Raw genomic sequence first — 21,961 nt, 5'->3', positions numbered from 1 at the left:
ATGTCCATCCTTTTGCTGATTTTAGGTTTTGTTCTTCTGTTTCTAATTCTTTTAGGTGATAGGTTGGGTTGTTTATTTGAGGTTTTTCTTGTTTCTTGAAGAAGACCTATGTTACTATGAACTTCCCTCTAAGAACTGCTTTTGCTGCACTCTATAGATTTTGTATGGCTGTTTTCATTGCCATTTGTATTTTAAAATTTCCTCCTTGATTTAATCGTTGATCCTTTTTTTTTTTTTTTTTTTAGTAGCATGGTTTTTTGTGTGTGTGCAGTCAGTTGCTCAGCTGTGTCAACTCTTTGTGACCCCATGGACTATAGCCCATCAGGCTACTTGGGCCATGAGATTTTCCAGACAAGAATACTGGAGTGGGTTGCCATTTCCTACTCCAGGAAATTTTCCTGACCCAAGGATAGAACCCACATCTCTTGCATCAGTAGGCAGATTCTTTATCACTGCACCACCTGGAAAATCCAGCATGTTGTTTAGTTTCCATGTAATGTTTCTTTCCTTATTTTTCTGTAGTTGATTTCTAGTTTCATGCAATTGTGGTCAGAAAAGATGCTTGAAATAATTTCTGTCCTCTTACATTCGTTGAGGCTTGTTTTCTGCTATAGTGTGGGTCCATCCTAGAGAATGGTCCATCTGCACTTGAAAAGAATGAGTACGTTGGGGTTTATTTGGATATACTGTCCTGAAAATATCTAGTAAGTCTAATTTTTCTATTGTTTCATTTAAGATCTCTGTTGCTTGATTTTCTGCCTAGAAGATTTGTCAATTGATGTGAGTGGGGTGTTAAAGTCTCCTACTATTATTGCATCCCCATCAATATCTCCCTTTATGTCTGTCAGCATTTGTTCTATGTATTTGGATGCTCCTATATTAGGTGCACATATGTTGATAAGTGTATTATCTTCCTGTATTGATCTTTTCATCATTATCTAGTGTCCTTCTATATTTTCCTGTATAATCTTTGTATTAATGTCTGTTTTGTCTGATACAAGTATTGCCACCTCCACTTTCTTGTTATTTCATGAAATATCTATTTCTATCCCCTTACTTTCAATCTATATGTGTCTTTTGCCCTGAAGCAGGTCTCTCATAAGCAACATATTGTATGCTCTTATTATTTTTATTCAGTATGCCACTTTGTGTCTTGTGTGTGTTTAATTCTTTGACATTTAAGGTAATTTTTGATATGTATATATTTATTTTCATCTTAAACTTTGTTTTCCTGTTGATTTTTATTTTTTCTTTGTTCCTTTTCTTTTGTTTTTTCTTTTCTGGTTTTGATGATTTTCTTTTGTGTTATGCTTCCGTTCTCTTCTTTTTGGCTTTGTGAATCTATCGTATGTTTTTGATTTATGGTTACCCTCTTTTTCAATTATGTTAACTTCTTATATCTGCTTGCTTTAAACTGGTAGTCATATAAGCTTAGGGCTTCCCTGGTGGCTCATTGGTAAAGAATCCACCTGCCATTGCAGGAGACAAGGCTTCTAGGGTTGGGAAAGATCCCCTGGAGAAGGAAATGGCAACCTACTCCAGTATTCTTGCCTGGAAAGTCCCATGGATAGAGGAGCCTGGTGGGCTGTAATCCATAGGTTCACAAGAGTTGAACATGACTTAGCAACATGACTTAACAACATATAGGCTTAAACACATTCTGAAAAAATATCTGCATTTTCTTACTCTCCTGTCCCATTTTATGATTTTGATGTGCCTCTTAATGTTTGTCCTTTTGCTGTTCATTGTGATTATCATCCATTTCACAGAAAAAAATTTTTAATCTGTGTATTGGCTTATTTAAATGATTTACTGTCCAACTGTGATATTCTCTTTCCCATGGATTCTTGCTTCTTTTCTATTTAGAGAAGACCTTTTAGTATATGGTGGTGTTGGGGGCAAGTGGCTTTCCTGATAACTCAGTTGGTAAAGAATCTGCCTGCGATGCAGGAGACCCTGGTTTGATTCCTGAGTTGGGAAGATTCACTGGAGAAGGGATAGGTTCCTCACTTCTGTATTCTTGGACTTCCCTTGTGACTCAGCTGGTAAAGAATCTGCCTGCGATGTGGGAGACCTGGCTTCAATCCCTGAGTTGGGAAGATCCCCTGGAGAAGGGAAAGGCTATCCACTCCAGTATTCTGGCCTGGAGAATTCCATGGACTGTAGTCCACGGGGTCACAAAGAGTTGGACAAGACTGAGCAACTTTCACTTTCACTTTTAGTATATCTTTTAGGACAGTTTTAGTGTTGCTGTATTGTTTTGGTGTTTGCTTGTCTGAGAACTTTTACCTCTCCTTCCAAGTGCTCATCTTGCTGGATAGAGTATGCTAGGTTGCAGATTTTTTCCCCTTTCACGACCTTGAATATATCTTGCCATTCCTTTCTTGCCTGCAACTTTTCTGTAGAAACAACAACCAATAGCTTTGGCCCAGGGTGGGCTGGGGGTGGGGGTGGGATTCCTTTGTAATTAACTTTTGTTTTTCTCTTGCTGCCTTTGAATCTTCTCTTTAGCTTTTTCCATTTTAATTATATATGTCTTTGTTTAGGTGTGTTCAGGCTCATCGCACTTGGGACCCTCTGCTTCTGTACTAAAATATCTGTTTCCTTCTTTATATTTGGAAAGTTTTCTGCCATAGTTTCTTCAAATATATTTTAATCCTTTTTTTATCTTTCTTCTTCTTCAGAAATTTCTATTATGCCTAGATTGGCATGCTTTATATTATCAATTAGGTCTCTTATATTGCTTTTTTTTTATGTCATTTGTGTTTCTGTCTGCTGTTCTGATTGGGTGATTTCCAGTGATCTATCTTTCACATCACATATTCATTTTCTGCATTATTCAGTCTACTATTTATTGCCTTAAAGCCAACTTTTGTTTGGTACCAAAACATACCTCACTTTTAAATTGTGGGACATGTTGTAAATAGTAAGATTTGATATTCAGAGAAGGGAAGATGACTGCATTTTATCATTTTCTTTCTTCTCAGTTTTATTAGAACTTGTAATTGAATTAGGGAAGCCTGAAATTGTAGTTAACACCAGATGTTTTCCCCATGTGGTTTCTATTTAATGAGAAACAATGATTTTTATATTCTTTATAAATGTATTTGTGATTGTATTAAGCTCTTATAGAAACTATTATATGTATAAATTTGTTCTATATTATATATGAATTTATACATAAATTATATTTATAGAATAAAATATATAATGCACTTATAAAGTGTTTGCTGTGCTTTAGGATCATTGAAGAAAAAGCAGAGATCTTGTGCTGAGTGATGTTTCTTTATTTCAGGTTTAAATGCATGTACCATCTTTCTTGGCATCACAAGATCTCTGTTGTTATGCCACATCCTTGTTAAATCTTCACAAATTTTGCACAACAAAATGGTAGAGTCCATTTTGAAATCTCTGGTATTTTTCTTCGATGGAAACTCAATAGGTAAGTCAGACTCCAAGTTTTCTCAATAAAAATGGTTGTTAACAAACCCATTTGGTGCCTTATTATAGTTTATGTTTGAAAATGGAGGAGATGCTTGGAAGAAAATCACTGTGTGTATTGATCCATTTTCTATAAAAAGCTGATATTTTTTCTCCTACCAGAGAAAATCTGAATATAGAAGCATACAAGCTTTTATTCCAATTTGTGTTTGTGGAAAAATAAATGTTTACTTTGTAGAATCATTTAGTAACCCATTTGTTGCCTGGCATACAAAACACCATACATTTGATGGAAACATTTTTCAATGTTGTTGACTACTTGAGTTAGTAGTTGTGAGGTGGATGAACCTATAGCCTGTTACACAGAGTGAAGTAAGTAATAAAGATAAAAACAAATATTATATATTAATGCATATATATGGACTCTAGAAAAATGGTACTGATGAACCTATTTGCAGGAAAGGAGTGGAGACTCACACATAGAAAATGGACTTCTGGACACCCAGGGGAGGGAGAGTGGCACTGACATCTATACACTATCATGTGTTAAATAGACAGCTGGTGGGAAGTTGATAGAAAACACAAGGAGCCCAGCCTGGCATTTTGTGATAACCTAGAGGGGTTGACTCATTGGAAAAGACCCTAATGCTGGGTAGGATTGGGGGTGGGAGGAGGAGGGGACGACAGAGGATGAAATGGTTGGATGGCATCACCGACTCAATGGACATGGGTTTGGGTAGACTCTGGGAGTTGGTGATGGACAGGGAGGCCTGGCGTGCTGCAATTCGTGGGGTCGCAAAGAGTCGGACACGACTGAGCGACTGAACTGAACTGAACTGAGAGGGGTGGAATGGGGAGAGGGGAGGGAGGCTCCAGAGGAAGGGGATGTTTGTATAATTATGGCTAACTCACATTGTTGTATGGCAGAAACCAATACAACATTGTGAAGCAATTTTCCTCTGATTAAAAAAGAAATTAAAAAAATAAAATGTTGGCTGTGTTATGTGGTGTTAAGCTTCCCTAGTGGCTCAGATGATAAAGAATCCACCTGCAGTGTGGGAGACCTGGGTTCGATCCCTGAGTTTGCAAGATGCCCTGGAGGAGGGCATGGAAACACACTTCAGTATTCTTGCCTGGAGAATCCCCATGGACAGAGGAGCCTAGTGGGCTGCAGTTCACGGGGTCACAAAGAGTCAGACATGACTGAGCGACTAAGCACAGCCCACAAGCTAAGTTATTCTTTAGGAAGGACCTTCTTACAAGGAATCTCTCTCCATGAGACAGGCTGTGTGTTTCTTTCTTTCATTTCCCATCCATTTCTGGAATTAGAGCTTCTGGCATGTGCTGACACTTTAAGGTTTACCTAAAATGGCAATGATAAATTAATTAGAAGATTGATGAAATGTAAATATCCTCTTCAATGAAATTAACCCTATAGTTTTATAGTGGACTTTGGTGACATGTAAGAAGAGGCTTTGTGGTACGTAGCAGGTGGATGCTCAGTAGTAAGTTTCTCAATATGCGTGTCCCTGGAGGTTTCCCAGTGGTTGATGTCTCCACCCTGTGTCTTTCACCTATCCTATTTTGGAAGGTAGCCTCCATACTGGGTTTCTTTGAGGAGTTAGTTCATCAGTGTACATGCCTACTTTATCTAGTTTGTTAGATTTTTTGTGAGGCCCAGGGTGGCTTTGCTTATGCAAGTAATAATTGATAGGACCTATTAAGGGAGGTGGGCTGGAGGTTGGACAGAAGTAGCCTTGGCCTAGTCATCAGCTAGCCACAGGACTGTCAGCCAAAGCAGGTGGACACTATTGGGCAGGCAAATCTCAAGGCAGGATGTTGTCTGCATTGGTTTAGTAGTATGGACACTGGAGCCAACTGCCTGGGTTCAGTACTGGTGCTAGTTATTAATAGTAATAACTATTTATAGTTATGTTAATACGTATGTGTTTGTTACTTAAATTCTCTATTTCTTGGTTTTCGTATCTGTAAAATGAGGACTCTATTCACACCTAACTGATCTTAATGTTGTGGGCATTGTTTTTGTGCTCAGTCACTCAGTCATGTGCAACTCGTTGTGACCCCATGGACTATAGCCCACCAGGTTCCTCTGTCCATGGAATTTTCTAGGCAAGAATACTAGAGTGGGTTGCCATTTCTGACTCCAAGGCATCTTCCTGACCCAGGGATCAAACCCGCGTCTCTTGCATCTCCTACATTGGCAGTCAGATTCTTTATCACTGTGCCAAGTTAGTTAATACATTCACAGTGCTTAGCACTTGGTTGGCGCCTAATGAGCCTTAGTGACAATGATGACATGGTGTCTGGGAACTTCATCTCCTGTGAAATGGAGATGCTGCTCTTCCTGTTTCACAAGACTGTTGTGAGGATTAAGTAAGAATGTTGAGGGCAGCGTCTTGTGTAGATTTATTCAGTGCATGTTGTTTGGTCCAGGCACTGTGAGGAGCACAGGATGGTAAAATGCAGTGGCCCACACAGATCTCGTCATAGTAGGAAGTTAGAACAAGGAAGTGACTGGAGGAGCCCGTGCTATTATGGCTGTGAAGTTGCTCCATTTTGCCTGTGAATGTGAAAACTACACTTGTAAAGTTGGGAGCATTAAAAAGAACTGAATTTCTATTATCTCAGCCTCTGAGGTCTCATGACCACAGTTAGCCAGGTTCTTCATGTTCAAGACCTATAGGCCTCTCTAGACACTAATTCATTTATTATTCAAGAATTTGGGACCAAGTTTAAATCTCAAGTTCACTGATCTTAGAGCAGCCAGCACACTAATGTTTATCTTGCTTCTTCCTCCTATATCTATTAGCAGGACTTCATTCCTTCAAGAAAATTCAAGCCCAAATAAGTACCCCAAAGATAAGCCTAGTTTGCCCAAAAGGTTTGGGGTCAATCAATTACCTACTCATTTAGTGGTAGATTAAATTGAACTCTTTCCTATCTTTTATTTTCAAAAGTAGAATTTGTAATACATAATTTAGGGTGGACTTTGTTTCTGGTATGTGGTACCATGAGGAGAAAACCACATATATTAGTTCACTGGAAGCTGTTTCATGGAACCATAAAGTTTTGTTGTCTGTCAGTCAAGCTTCCAAGTTCTGTTTTCTGTCAGTCAAAGAAATAAAATTGCCAAAGTTCTGCTGTCTGTCAATAAAGGAGACAAAACTGCCAAACACCTAATACATTTCCCTGGCATTTAATGTGCATTGAAGATGAATCTTAGGAGGGTCAAATATTTGATCCTGATTGTTTTACTTTATAAACTACAGGCCCTTAAGCGGTAAAAGGGAGGAATGCCAATTTTTAAATGTTAGTCTTGACATAGCCCTGTGAATGGAAGGAAAATAAATACTTATTTCAAAATGACGAGTCATCAGTGTTACTAGAAAACTGTTTTTCCTTGATTTAAGATTAAGTAAATACTTGTGACACAAATAGCCAGATTAACAAAAGGTATAAAAGGCAGCACCTGTGTAACCTAGACAATTAGTGGTTTATTTTACAAGATCAGCTAGTTTTATTAATAAATTGTCCAATGTTTTAGACCAGGTGAGTAGATTTCACTCCTACAATGGGAAATTCTAAAAACTGAAGGAGGTTTAAATCCTTTTGGTGCCAAATTTTCTAACCACTCCCATCTCCCTTCACAAAGCAACTGTAGGAGTTTCATGCTTAATTGGCCTGGTTTTCAGGTATGTCTTCTCTTGGTTCTTGCCATATCCAGTGACTGCTTTCTAGATGAGATTAAGGTTTGAAGTCTTAGGTACTAAAATGAGTACCTTATAGATTTTGGATAAACATTGAGTATTTTTTAAAATATACCTCATCTTTTCTAGTCCCTTAATTATTATGTCCATTTTTTTAAAAACTTGATGTCAAATAAGAGAGGAAACTTTGATTGTCATCAGTATACATTTAAAACCTATTAATAGACATGGAGTTTGGATGAAGCGGAGATTTTCAATGTCTCAGTTCTGCTAGAACAGAGCTTTGTAATAGCTGTGCCAGTCGCTTCACTGGCACAGTCAATATCCTCTTGACAGAAGCACAGTTATCTTACGCAGCACTGATTCAGAGTAGTGTATGTGTGTGTGAGAGAGAGAAAGGCTCCTTTTGAATTAGACTGTCACACTGGAATAAGATCTGTATCATTAGATTCTATTAAAGAGTTGTGAAATTTAAAGTTTGAAAATTAACCAGCAAATAAAAATGACTCTAGACTTTACCCAGACTAAATTAACGGTTTTTCTTTATTTTTCAATAGTGGTTTTGAACCACTATGTCATATGGGATACATGTGACCCTTGGTAAAGAAAACAGACTTTGGAGTCAACTCTTCTGAATGTGAATCCCATCCCAGCCACCAAGAGACAGACCTTTGTCAAGTTTAACCTCTGTTGACCTCAACTCTTTCTATACAGTAGAGGTGGTAGTACAATAATATTCTCAACGTTTTTGTGTGCGAGAATGAGGAGGAGAATTAATATATGTAAAGCATTTAAAGAAATGCATAGCAAATAGCGGGCATTAACTGATTTTTTGATTAAGTGACCTGATGAAACGTTATGGATTTTTTGGTCTTTTTCTCCTATAAAATCCAAATTAATCTGATAAATTTGATAAAACAATTGGGAATGGAAAACGATGTGTGTGATTTCCCAGATGCAAGGAAAAGTGGACAAATGACTAAGACCAATAAGCCACAAAAATCCACAGCATGTTTTTTGTTTGTTTGCTTGTTTTGTTTTTGTTTCTGTTTTCATCAGGGCTTTGCTTCACTCATGAGTTCACTTTAATTTGGTTTCACAGGGAGAGCTTAATTTTGCATATAAGCACCAAACATCTGGTTTACTTTTTGCTTGAAAATGATAAGGCAAAAGTTTCTTACAGGGCTATTGTGTAATAGACAGCTGGAAATTTTATAAAGTTATAAGTTCTATTTAAAAGGAACATTGGAATTATTCCAGGGAAGTGGATATACTTTTTAAGAGTAGCAGGAACTTGCTATAGTTTTTGAAAAGGTTATAACTGGTCAAAATGTAGAATGCCTATGTATTCAGCTCTTTCAAAAAGTATGAAAAATGACAGATTTCACAAGTGAAGACTGAAGTTGACCTAAGGCAGTTTTAGATGGTCAAGGCTTCAAATTTTATTACAGGATGTTTTTAGAGACATTCTGTGGTTTGTTCAGTCTGGTTAAATCCAGGCAGTCTTTCTGCATTTCTAATACATGGACAATCTGATACTTCAAAACTTCCTTTTATGCAGAATATGGTTAAAGCAACCTGGGATAAAAATGAAATTCCTGGTCAATTCTTATAAGCTGTAGATTGTAGTTTTAAAGCTGTTAAAGGCATAACAAATGCAACAGAATAAATACAACTCTTCTATAAATACTGCCCAATTAGCATTAGTAAACTAACCATGTAAATGTCATAACTTACCGTTTGGGATCTATAATGGCATTGAGGTAGGTGAAGAAATGCGTAGTTTTGGGTAGAGAGACCTGAGTGAAGACAGAGCACTTACTCAATGAACACCTGGCTTCAGGTAGCTGTGTGTGTTAGGCAGGGAGCATCTACTCGTCCTGAGGCATTCAGCCTCAGTCATGTCTGAAAGGCCTGAAGCTCGGAAATTCAATGATTCTGTCATCCTGTAGAACTTGCTTATAAATATTTTATGGAAAATAAAACCAAAAATAGCTTGTAAAACTTCAGAGGATTTTTGTGATAGTAGTTTCCATATACTGTCTAATGTTTCAGAGATCTGCTACATGACAGAGGTTTCATCTTTTGGCAGTTATAATTCTCCCAAAGATAGAAGCTACAGACTGCATTTTGCCCTGAAGGGCATTCGAGGTGCACTGGGCCGGAAAAATACCCTTCCTGGAGACAAAGTGCATGTACTTTTTAGGAGTGCATTCCTGTGACAGGAGGAGTCAAGTGACAGGTGATGTCCTGTTCCCCCAGAACCAGTTCTTACCTGGCCAGTGTCTCTCATGGCCACCCCAGTTCTCGTGGTTCATGGTTTAAGAATCCCCCTAAATTATAAAACAATACATGTGGGCATTTTCCAGTGGACATGCTCCATAGCTCTTATCAGAGATCCTGCTCGGTTACAATCTTCCAATCCTGCAGTCTTTAGGATATATTGATTTCATGGATTCTGAGACGGGAAATAAAATCAATGATGATAAGTTATCTTTTAGTCATTAAGAAATATTTCTGTTTTCCTACCTATATCCCTCTGGTCTTCTTGGCTCCTTAAGCATGAGTCTGTCTGTCCCACCTGCTGTTCCTCTGAAAATAATGATTTATTACCCCTGTAGTAAGCTCACAACTTGGAAATGGCAGGAATCCACAATTTTTCAAAATGTAAGGTGCTATAAACTTTAAGGAAAATATCAGAGTTTGTAACTATATTTATCTAAAAAGTATCAGCAAAATTAGTGTAACAGTTGGGATTAACTTAAGTATTTTGTAGCTGTTTACCAATCTGGCACTTGATTGGTGTCTCAGGTGGGATGGATATAAAGGAGGAAACTTTCTCAAATCCACCAACCTTTCTTGATACTGCCACAAGATTCCCCCCACCAATTCTTTTAAAAAATAATGCCTCAATTTCAATTTCCCACCGATGGTCACTTGGTGTTTTTATTTCTCTAGGTATCATCCTGTTTTCTCTGTCTTTACCACTGACATTGGTATATTTCATATGACTCTGTAATATATTAAATATATATATAAATGCACTTTAAAAATATTGTTTTGATTTGTTCATGAATTCTTTCTCTTAAAGGGCCTGACTGGGGAAATGATTAATTTCTCATATCCTGTCCTTTCAGGAAATATTTTAAATCGTTTCTGCAAAGACATTGGGCGTATGGATGAATTACTGCCCTTGGCATTTCAAGATTTAATCCAGGTAACAGAACAGTCCTGTCAGAGTTCTCACAGGGAATAGTGAAATGCCTGTTTTTCAAAGCCCTTTCACACTGGCTAAGGGTGGGCTTTCAGCCTGGCAGTGTGCTTGTCACCTTCAGTAAAAGTCATGGTTGTGAGAGAAAGGGGAGGCTGTGACTGGGAGGCTGAGTTAACATGAGGAACACCTGGGGCAGGAGTGGCTGCACAGTCATGTCAAGGTTGGTCTGAAGCAGCGACAGGCTGGGTGAGTGGTTCTCCCTCTGCCTTCCAGGTGTCTCACTGGATTCCCTTTACTGTGAGCATATTTCACAACAAAAACAAGCACCTCTCAGAGAGAGATAGCTTAGATGAGCTAAATTATGCATCGTATTACCACAAAGGACAAATATTTACTGCAACTTTTTTGTCTTGTTTTGGATAAAGCAAGGTGTGGTTACTTAGAAAGATATATAAAGGTGAAAATAATACTTTTACCAGAACAGTAGAGAGGAGTTGTTGAAGATACACAGCCTTTAAAGGAAAGTGCATCTAAGCCAATAATTTCAGCATGGGATCAAAGTCATCTCAGAAAATTTGGTTTTGTAGATAGCTTTTCGCACATTGAGTGCTGTGACTTAAGGTATTTAAGCAAACAAACAACCCTACAGAAATATCTTCTATTCAGATGTTATCGAACCAGGTCCCACTGCTCACTGCTTACAAGATCAATACTCATAAATGTTAGTAGGAAGAATAATTGCCTTTAATCTGAATGCCGGCAATTGGGAGATGGGTAGATGGTAGATTCAGCGTCCCCCAAAAACTGCCTCTGATGATTCCGCTCAACCGTGAAAGTTTTTAAAGGGAAAAAGGGAAGTAATCACAGTTGATCACTGAGATGGGGCTCAGAGTCATCACCGTCCCCCACTGTCTGCAGGTTTGTCGACTTCTCATGCTCTTTCTTCAGGTACTATCTGTTCACATGATTTGTTCAAAAGATTAGTGAAGGGGAAGCTAGGGAAGAGATCAAGTCATCCTTTAATTAATCATTCTTCATTTCCATTGCGATCCATGGAAAGAATTAACAGATTAAGCAAGGTGTTCTGTGATCAGGGCTTCCCTGGTGGCTCAGATGGTAAAGAACCCACCTGAAGTAAAGCAGACCTGGGTTTGATCCCTGAGTTGGGAAGATCCCCTGAAGGAGGTAATGGCAAACCCCTCTGGTAGTCTTGCCTTGAGAATCCCCATGGACAAAGGAGCCTGGTGGGCTACAGTCCATGGGGTCGCAAAGAGTCGGACACAACTGAGTGACTAAGCATAGCACATTGTGTGACTGAAAGATCTGCGGATTGTGCTAAGCCCAGAGATGCATAGAATATAGGGGTATCTGGTTTAAGATTAAGACAAAGAGTGCCTCCTACAGAGAACTCTTTCCTGTCAAAAGATGATTGCACTGCCTTTGTTTTGCCTGTGAACTTGAGGTTCTAAAGAATGATTTGGGGTCTCTTCAGCTCTCATCTCATTCAGTGCTGTTGCTTGTGTGGGATGTTTCTCCTGTTGCTTAATTCTTTTTACTTTTCAGTGATTAAGCTTGTGGGGATGTTTTTGTTTCTAAGTATTAATTGTGGAAATGAAATGCATTTATCAAAAGTTGCACACAGAAGAAATGCAGCAATGATTATCTGACTGCAGACCACATAGCCTGTGGCAAAGGCTTCTCCTGTTTACTCATGTGAACTAAGCTGGGACTTGGAGGCAGAGTGCTTTTACTACACAGATATCTGATGGTTTTCTCCTCTGCAAACTTATTTTCTAAATGTGTTGTGTGGGTTTAGGTATATAATTTATCCCCAGAAGCAATTTCTCACTAAAGCAGTATCCTATTTTGACAGTGATTATTAATTATGTTAAAATTTTGTGAAGAGTTCTCTTTGTTTGCTTCTGCAAACTAAGCCAAGGTTGAGTTTCCATAGCTGGCTGGCCCACTGTGTGCTTAGCACGTGGTTAATTAGCCCTCATAAATCCGATTCCGTCACATATTTTTGAATGTTTTTTAAGAGGACCAGGGAGAGCTGCTACCTGATTTCAAGTATAAAACGTTCTCAGTCATGTGAGGAGAGAAAATTTTAGTCTTGCTGATTTCCAATCCCAGCTCTGTCAGTTTTAATTCAATTATCTTGGAGCTTAGGACCTCGAAGCATACTGCAAATAATGAAATAAGAGTCTGGGATGAGCAGGGCACCTGCATATTCTTCACTGAACAGGTAGTAGTTAAATCAGTGAAGGTGATAAGATTGCCCAGAGAGAGGGAAGCATCTTAGGAGAAAGATCAGAAGCTTAAGCAAGCCTTGATATTGACAGAGAAACCAGCTTGTGAAATTCATTTCTGAAGTGTCTTCTTAGAATCCTCTAAGAAAAGTATTCATAGATTCTTCCCTGTGTTTCTATAGCACTCTGGGCCTTGTGCAAAGCATCACAGATTTGTATCCAACTAAGGTTTGTAACCTTCAGAGGCCTTGGTCCAGGCTGTGTGAATCTGCACATCTCCACTATTCACTCCACTTTCATAACAGGCAGATGCCAAGTGTTGATTGCATTCTTGCCTGAAGCTTTCCACCATCATATTATACTTTTCTTGATAAAGATACTTAAATCAGAATCAGCCAAGAACTTGGGTTTCTAGTCTTTCCTGCTGCTCTTTTGGAGCAAGTTCGTTTCCCAATATAAAATCACCTTGTGGGGCGAGGTGATGATTAAGTGAAATGTTTGTGGAACTCTTAGCACATGCAAACACCTGGTAAATGGTATTTGCTGTTGTAATAATCACTTACCTTTGAAATGGACATTTTAAATACTTAGCATAATGTTACTTAGCTGTATGTTGGGAACAAGCCCAAATATGTCATAATGGCTCAAGACATGACCTCTCAGGCTCCATGACTTAGACTTTGCAATCTCCAGTCTCCATCAAGTTGCCTTTCCTCTTCTTGTGCCTCAGTGTCTCGACCTGTAAAATGAGATAACACTATTACTTGATAGGGCTATTGTAAGGATTATCGAGGTCATACATGTGAAGTTTTGAATGTGCAGCCCTGTACACAGTCAACACTCAGTAAATATTAACCAGGGATGGAAAACCAAGAAAGAGGAATTCTCACTCCCAAAGGTCAACATTTCCATTTTCCCCCCTTTTACTGGGCTTAGAATTTGTAATTAACCACTTCCTTATCCCTGAGTGTACAGCTGAGGTTTCTGGATTCCTCATCTGTGATATCTTCTTGCTCATCTGTTTAGTATCCTTAACACCTACTGACTCCTGATAGTTTGGGATTCAACAACTTCCCTCTGAGTCTCAAATATTCTCATCTGTTAAAGATAGTACTGCCTAGGGGAGTTCTCTGGTGTCTAGTGGTGAGGATTGCTAGGATTGATTTCTTTCACCGCTGTGGCCCAGGTTCAATCCCTGGTCAGGGAACTGATATCCCGCAAGATTCATGGCGTGGCCAAAATAAAAAGTAATGCCTGCCTCATAGGGTTACTGAGTGTATCAAAAGAGCTAATGCCTAGAAAGTTCTTATAGTGTTGGACACATGGAATAAATATTGTAATGAGCACCTATAATTTTTTTTTCCTTTGGATAGGAAAGCTTTCACTGCCATTCCAACACATCTTTCGAGGAAAGGAGTTTAATCCTAATAGAACAATCTATTAATGTTTATCTTTTAAAAGAATCCTTCATAAGGAGGCCTCCGTGTCTTTCTTCACTATTTCAGACATTTCTACTTGTGATTGGCATGGTGGTTGTGATGGTGGCTATGATTCCTTGGACTGCAATACCCCTGGCTCTCCTTGGCATCATTTTCTTCCTGCTTCAGCTCTGTTTCCTAAATACATCAGGAGATGTCAAACGCCTGGAATGTGCAAGTGAGTACCAGGGCTCTCAGGCTGGGGTGGCAGTGCAGGCTGGCTTCCATTTATGCCGTAATTACCCAGACCCCTGACATCCTGCAGACTCTATCTTCTGGAATTTCTCCCGGATCAACATTAGGTTATTGCCTATTATAGCCCTTGTGAGTCAGTGTGGCCCTTAAAGCAAGCGGAGCTGGTGGCGGGTCACCTGCAGCTTTTGCATTTCAGCACAAGGAGAGCGAATGTGAGCGCCATGAGGACAGGGACCCCTTCTGTCTAGCTCATGGCACACTCCCTAACATAGCAGCCACTCAGTAAACATTTTTCTAAACATTAAATGTTATGCTGCTAAGTTGCTTCAGTCATGTCCGACTCTGTGCGACCCCAGAGACGGCATGTTGCAATTAATGTAGATGGAAAATAGGGAATTTTTCTTCCCCCAGAGTTACTAGAAATGGTAAGGAAAGAAAAAGATTAGGAAAAGGAAAAGAGGCATCAGGAAATATATTCATAATGTCAGAGGTGATACGTTTGGAAAATACATTCTCTCACATACTCCAAAGATGGCAAAAAAGTTGCAGTTAAGTGTTTTGAAAAGATAAGCCCTGTTATTTTCAGATTTGCTCTTTATCATCACTAGTACTTGGGGTGATGCCACACTGTGGCTCCCTTACCCAAGGCTTTTCACATAAATGAATGCTGAAAATAACCACCTTGGGAGAACAAAGGAAGGGGAGCTATTCAGTACCCATTTAATCTATTACTCCATTCAAATTCCTAGTTTTAGAATAATGGGGAACACAATTTATAGTTAATCATACCTGGGTTTGATCCCTGGGTTAGGAAGATCCCCACGAGAAGGGAAAGGCTTCCCACTCCCGTATTCTGGCCTAGAGAATTCCATGGATTGTATAGTCCACGGGATCGCAAAGAGACACGCCTGAGGGACTTGCATTCACTCATTCTATTCTACAGGTAATCACAGAGGATGAAGTTATCTAGTGCTTATCTCATTGTTATTGCACAGATATAGTTAATCATTATTAACATAAAATCATAAGGAGAGAACATTTTAAAAAAGGAATGAGGATGATTGTAAAAAAGTAAGGAAAGATGTTTGTATCAGAAACCTTGACTATAGATAGTGGCTGCAAATTAATGCAAACTTAATTTTCTAGAAACCAAGCCAAGAAGAGAAGTATACTGTTTCCCATGGTTGTCTGTATCTACTAAGTGGAAAAATCTAAGTTCATTATCTAAAACTAGCTCCAATTTTAATTTAGTCAAAGACAGGTTCAAAGAGAATTTTTCGCTTCCAGGTTGTTAAAGTGAAGGTTGGTGTGAGCAGGAGCTTGAGGGTCACGTGGAGGATCCACTCCAGAAGGGGCATCATCCCTCCTCCCCCAGGCAGCCCTCCAGGAAGTGCCGGATGTGCCCTTTGGCAGGACATGCAACCAAAGGACATGGGAGGTAGTGGGTTTCCTCACATCTAGCCTCCCTGACTATCTATGTTGTTTGTCTCTGCTTCCACAGAACAAGGCCCAGTATTTTCCCACTTAGTATCTTCTCTCCAGGGACTCCAGACCATCCAGGCCTACAAAGCCGAACAAAAGTTTCAGAAACTGTTTGAGACATGCCAGGACTTGCACTCAGGTCTGTACGTTTCTGGAAGTGATTTCAAAGGATGGGATGTGCTCCCTTCAGAGTCCTGACCCCCCTCTCGGGTGGTCTTGCTGGCCAGCGCCTCTCTCTGTGTCAGCCTCGTGTTCCCTCCCTGCACGCCTGCCTCCCCCAGCCCTCCTCTCAGCATCGCCTCCGTGCTCCCCTCTCCCCCGTCACACCCCTCTTCTCTCCTAACTGGCTTGTATTGTCCAACTGTCACCATGTCCTGCGGCTCTGTCCCTTTAGGGCAGGAGTCAACAAACATTTTTTTCAGAGAGCCGAATAGTAAACATGGTAGGCTTTGTGTGCTGAGCCGTCTCTGTTGCAACTGCTCAACTTTGTTATTGTAGCACCAAAGTAGGCAAAAATTATACATCAGCAAATGGCCGTGATGGCGCTCCAATAAAACTTCATTTATAAAAGCAAGTGGTGGGCTGCTCTTGCCACCCCCCGCCCTGCCCTGCCCCCTGCCCCGCTGTAGTTGGCTGACTCTCTTTTCAGAACATTCAGGGCAACAGATGTAATTGAGGAAAATAATTTCCCGCCCACTTGATGTGTATTATACTTTGTATCAGTGAATTTTTTTTTCCTGGGTAGAAATTTCAGAATGTGCTCTAAGTCTGTAAAACTCAGACCCATCTTTCCAATGTTTATTGTATTTTGAAGATAAAATGGCACTTTGAAAGCCACATGCAGATCCTGTTAACTCACGGCCATTTAGATACTGGCTCCTCAGAGTAAACATGTCTACCAAGTGCAGACAGTGCTGGAAACAGTGTATGAGCTGCGCATTCTATCAGGGAGCTGGGAACGGTTGACTTTGTGAGAGGATGAGTCTCACTTTGACACACAGCGCAGCAAGAAATGCACCAATGAGACCATTTCTCCACCTTTATTAGGATCGCATTTCTGTTTCTAACCTGTGGGTTGACATTTTCAATGGATGCTTCCCATAAAGCGCCTGGATTGATTCCTATGTATGTGTCCTATATATTGTCTGATGTCAAAACCTAGCTTTCTGGAATCTCAAGTTATGTGGGTGTGTCACTTGGCTACTACGTTGTGTAAAAATCTTCTGTAGCTTGACTGACTCATTCAAAGCAGCTAACATGTTTTTTTTCTTTTCCCCCACTTATTTATTATGCTTATTATGGTTCATAAATCCAGAGAGCTGGTTCATGCTTTTGACCATGTCCCGATGTTTTGCCATGTGTCTGGATGTTGTCTGTGCCATCATGGTCATCGTTGTTGCCTTTGGGGCCCTGATTCTGAAAGAATGTAAGTACAGATGTGAATAACTATTTGTGGTATGATTATAATTTCTAGGTGTATTAACAGTTATTCAATTGAACTCTTGCCACTTTATCTAATATCATAAACCATTTGGTTCTAATGAACTGTAGTAAAGAATTTGCAACATGTGATTCCACAGTTTGGCCCATATAGAGGAGTCATTTGAGTCTTGATGAGGCCTTTATCCTTTTTTTTTTTGGATAAGTTAAGTTCTACATAGCTGTAGCAAGCAGACTTCTGTAGTTAGGAGGAGAGAGCCAAGTTTACAATTAAGCATTTTGTCCCTGGGCTTTAGGTTTTAGCTTTAAGGCTTCTCTGATCTCTCGGTTGCACTGGGTGCCTGGTGCACTGGGGTGATAAAGGTTCTTTATATGAAAGAACAATGTCTTCACCCCTGTTTGGATACCAGATGTACAGATGTTGACAAATGTGGCATAAATTCACCATCTGTAATTATTCCATATTAACAACACTGATTCTACATGTCGCAACTTAGACCTGGAAGAGCCAAAATAAATAAAAATTTGGGGCTTGCCTGGTGGGTCAGTGGTAAAGAATCTTCCTGTCAGCGCAAGAGACTTAGGTTTGATCTCTGGGTTGGGAAGATCCCCTGGAGAAGGAAATGGCAACCCATTCTGGTATTCTTGCCTGGGAAATTCCATGCACAGAGGAGCCTGGCAGGCTACAGTCCATGGGGTTGCAAAGAGTTGGACATGACTTAGCAACTAAATAACAACACTTAATCACAGTCTTTAATAATAGAACAATGAGAGTAGTAGTTTATATTTTGAAGCAGTGACTCTTCGAATCCATTGCCTTGTTTTCTGTGGTTTCTGCCTATAGCTGCATTGGATGTAGAAAGTGAAATTAGATGATGGTTCCTGAAACCATAATGACCAAAGTTTGAATGATGACATTATTTCTCAGTTGTATAATGCTGTCAAGTGTACCTCAATCCTGTTGGGATTAATAAACTCATTTACTAGTCTTTCTGAGTTCATAGTGGGGTTTCTGGTTTGTTTGTTTGCATTGTATCATGGTCTCAATCAATAGATAATAAAAGTATAAGTAATACTATCACTATATGCAGGTGATTTAAATATTATAAAGGATTTTTTCTGGTATGGTGACAGAAGGCTTGGAGTTAAGAACAAGACTGACTTCTCTCTTCTGCAAGCTGTGTTGGGAAAGTTGGCCAGCTGCATGTAAATCAATGAAGTTAGAACACACCCTCACACCATACACAAAAATAAACTCAAAATGCCTTAAGACTTAAACATAAGACATGACACTATAAAACTCCTAGAAGAGAACATAGGCAAAACATTCTGTGACATAAGTCATACCAATGTTTTCTTAAGTCAGTCTCCCAAGGCAATAAAAATAAAGACAAATGGAACCTCATCAAACTTACAAGCTTCTGCACTAAAAAGGAAACCATAAACAAAACAAAAAGACAACCTACAGACTGGGAGGAAATATATGCAAATGATGTGACTGACAAGGGCTTAACTTCCAAAATAGGCAAACGCCTTGTACAACTCGGTAACAACAACAAAAGCCCAGTTGAAAAGTGTGCAAAAGACCTAGATGGACATTTTTCTAAAGAACATACTGATGGCCAACAGGCAGAAGCAACTGTGCTCAACATTCCTAATTATTAGAGAAATGCAAATTAAAACTATAATGAGATCCTATGCTATACCAGTCAGAATGTCCATCGTTAAGAAGTCTTACAGATAACAAATGATGGAAAGGGTGTGGGGAAAAGGAAGCCTTCCTACACTGTTTATGGGAATGTAAATTGGTGTAGCCACTATGGAAAACAGTATGGAGGCTTCTCAAAAAACTAATAGAGTTGCCATATGATCCAGCAGTCCCACTCCTGGGTATATATCTGGACAAAACTATTATTCAAAAAGATATATGCGCCCTGCTGCATCATAGGAGCACTATTCACAATAGCCAAGACATGGAAGCCACGTAATGTCCATCAACAGATGAATGGATAAAGAAGATGTGATACATATATGCAATGGACGTAAAAAAGAATGAAGTAATGCCATTTGCAGTAACATGGATGGGCCTAGAGATTGTAATACTAAGTGAAGTAAAATAGAAATACCACATGATATCACTTATATGCTGCTGTTGTTGTTTAGTCACTCAGTCATGTTCAACTCTTTTGTGATCCATGGACTGTAGCCCATCAGGCTCCTCTGCCCATGGGATTTCCTAGGCAAGAATACTTGAGCGGGTTGCCATTTCCTTCTCCAGGGGATCGTCCCGACCCAGGGATAGAACTCAAGTCTCCTTGCATTGGCAGGAGGATTCTTTACCACTGAGGCACCAGGGAAGCCTATCACTTATATGTGGAATCTAAAATAAGACTCAAATGAACTTATCTGTGAAACAGACTCACAGACATAGATGACAGACTTGTGGTTGCTATGGGGGAGAGATGGGTTAGGAGTTTGGCATTAGCAGATGTAAACTGTTATATATAGTATGGATATACAACAAGGTCTAATTGTATAGCACGAGGGGCTATATTCAATATCCTGTGATAAACTGTAATGGAAAAGAATATGAAAAATGTGTATATAACTGAATCACTTTGCTGTACAGCAAAGATTAACACAACTTTGTAAATCAACTATACTTTGACAAAATAAAATTTAAAAAAGAATGGGACTGACTTTATTCCCCTTCTTCCTCGTTTAGCTTGGACTCCTGGGCAGGTTGGCCTGGTACTCTCTCTTGCCCTCACACTCATGAGGATGTTCCAGTGGTGTGTCAGGCAAAGCACCGAAGTGGAGAACATGGTGATGTTTATCTTGATGTTCTTAGCCTCTTAGTCTCCTTGCCATTAAATGGCATAAAAGCAATTCTTGCATAAAGTAGTAAAGCTGTTATTTTTACATTGTGGTAACAAGGGTTTTGAGATCCTTCCTCCATCTGTTCAAATTAATGTTAAATAAAATACATCTATCTTTTTTCAGTCTTATGTGTATCATGTCAGCAGGTTTTATATTCATCACAAGATGTCTTCAAAGATAATAAATGTAGGAAGGAAGTTCTAAAAGCCTGAAGAGGATATAAGTTAATTTCTTAGGGGTTTGTTTAGTTTTGTTCCTTAATGGGTAATTTCTCTTTTTTGGTAAAAGTAAAATTTAACATTTTAAGGTTAGTTGTTTAATTAACATATCTCCTAGCCATCTCCCATTTTAGCATTTATACTTGTTGACCATCTGAATTAGTGGGTGTTCCTTCTTGTAGGATAAGCTACATCTCGAAATGTGCTATCAAATTTGTCGAATTGTGGTTGTTTAGCAGGTCTTAATCAATATGTAAATTTGCCCTCTTTTGAACATTTGCACCTTCTTCTCAAGGGAGAAAAACAATAAAAATGAAATCTTTCCACTTCTCTCTTCTTATAGAGTAGAAAGTGACTGATAATTAAAATGAGGCTTGATGACTGTCCATTTCTGCTCATCGATGACACAGGGCCCTTCTGTAGCCGCACATTACTGATTGGTGTTCATACTTATTCTTTTCTTTGACAAAACTCTTGTTTGCCTATTCAGATGTGAAAGGTGGATCAATAAAATCTTACCATCTTTCTAAAGTTTTTAGTTTTAACACCATGTTGAAGTAAGTAGTTATAACTGAAAGTGTTACAAGAAAATGGCATATCATCAAAGTCCTCCTTAGACTCCTAGTTCTGTGCTTTGGGGATGATACGACCTGGGATATTCTTAACCATACAAAAGCAGATATCAAGATGAAAAAGCAAAATGTCTCATTTACAGTCTGAACGTGCATAAACTAGACCCTCTGTTCCTGACCTACGTGATGTCATGTGTCTTTCAGATGATGTCAGCAGAAAGGGTGATTGAATATACAGAGCTTGAGAAAGAACCACCCTGGACACTTGACTTTCGTCCACCAGCATACTGGCCTGACAACGGAGTGATTGCCTTTAACAATGTGAATTTCAAGTACAGCTCAGACGGGCCTCTGGTATTGAAGGACCTGACAGTTAGCACTGAACCAAAAGAAAAGGTTTGTTTATGCCATTTACCTTTTTAAAATCTGGATTTAGCACCATATCTGCTGTTGACTTCCTTGTCCATGTGTCAGGGAACTCTCTGTTCCTCTTGGATGCAGATTAGATCAATGACATAGTGGGTGAAACTTTCTTGGAAACTGACCGAGTAGTGAGGATCCCAGCACTTCTTTGTGTTGTGAGCTCCCTCATGGTGGTTGGTGGGCCCTGGACCCGGAACTTGACCTGACCCAGGATACTATATGTTTCACCCAATTATTCATGTGGGGTCTCTGAAGTCAACCCTTTCGCCCTGTCCCTAACTCTCCAATATCTCCTTCCTTTCCATCTTTTCTTTCTTATACTTCTGGATTCTTCTCTTCCTCCCATGATAGCTTTCAGTTGCAGCCTCCTCCTCTATCCCTTGGCCCTTCCCATAGACTTGTCCTCCACTCACCCACACTGAGCTGTCATCCCCCTGCTCTCACCCATAGACTGCTTCTTTCTTTAGCACAGATCTGATCCTTACTGGCCTGGGTAAGATGATGCTGGAACCAAGGTTCGCCCCTAGGTCCACTCCAAATAGGGACTGTTTGGCCAGCTTGGGGCCATCAGAGAAGAGTCCAGAATTGTGAGTTTGTCAAGGGTGAGGAACCAGAGCCCCCAGCTGGACACAGGGTCCAGA

The 21,961-nt window shown here is 39.6% G+C and overlaps 2 protein-coding genes across 2 annotated transcripts in view; one reads left to right on the top strand and one right to left on the bottom strand.

The window, feature by feature from the left end:
- LOC145528655 (ATP-binding cassette sub-family C member 4-like) overlaps window positions 1-21,961 on the top strand; it is a 115,517-nt gene that overhangs the window by 68,023 nt on the left and 25,533 nt on the right. The window contains exons 19-25 of the mRNA XM_081547302.1: window positions 3,296-3,442; window positions 10,307-10,386; window positions 14,138-14,288; window positions 15,807-15,926; window positions 17,103-17,213; window positions 19,953-20,053; window positions 21,102-21,293. Of these exons, the coding sequence (XP_081403428.1) occupies window positions 3,296-3,442; window positions 10,307-10,386; window positions 14,138-14,288; window positions 15,807-15,926; window positions 17,103-17,213; window positions 19,953-20,053; window positions 21,102-21,293 (902 nt within the window). The remainder of the gene's footprint in view (window positions 1-3,295; window positions 3,443-10,306; window positions 10,387-14,137; window positions 14,289-15,806; window positions 15,927-17,102; window positions 17,214-19,952; window positions 20,054-21,101; window positions 21,294-21,961) is intronic.
- The window catches only part of LOC145528654 (uncharacterized), a 66,087-nt gene continuing 52,712 nt past the window's right edge, over window positions 8,587-21,961 (bottom strand). The window contains exons 6-8 of the mRNA XM_081547301.1: window positions 13,196-13,371; window positions 9,445-9,627; window positions 8,587-8,747 (exon numbers count right to left, since the gene is read on the bottom strand). The gene's annotated coding sequence lies outside the window, so the exon portion shown is untranslated. The remainder of the gene's footprint in view (window positions 8,748-9,444; window positions 9,628-13,195; window positions 13,372-21,961) is intronic.

This window comes from Giraffa tippelskirchi, chromosome 12, assembly GCF_054371585.1.
Source record: "Giraffa tippelskirchi isolate mGirTip1 chromosome 12, T2T-mGirTip1v1.2.pri, whole genome shotgun sequence".
Lineage (NCBI taxonomy): Eukaryota > Metazoa > Chordata > Mammalia > Artiodactyla > Giraffidae > Giraffa > Giraffa tippelskirchi.
The sequence above is the reverse complement of the archived record's forward strand: the minus strand, read 5'-3'. Positions and strand labels throughout refer to the sequence as shown.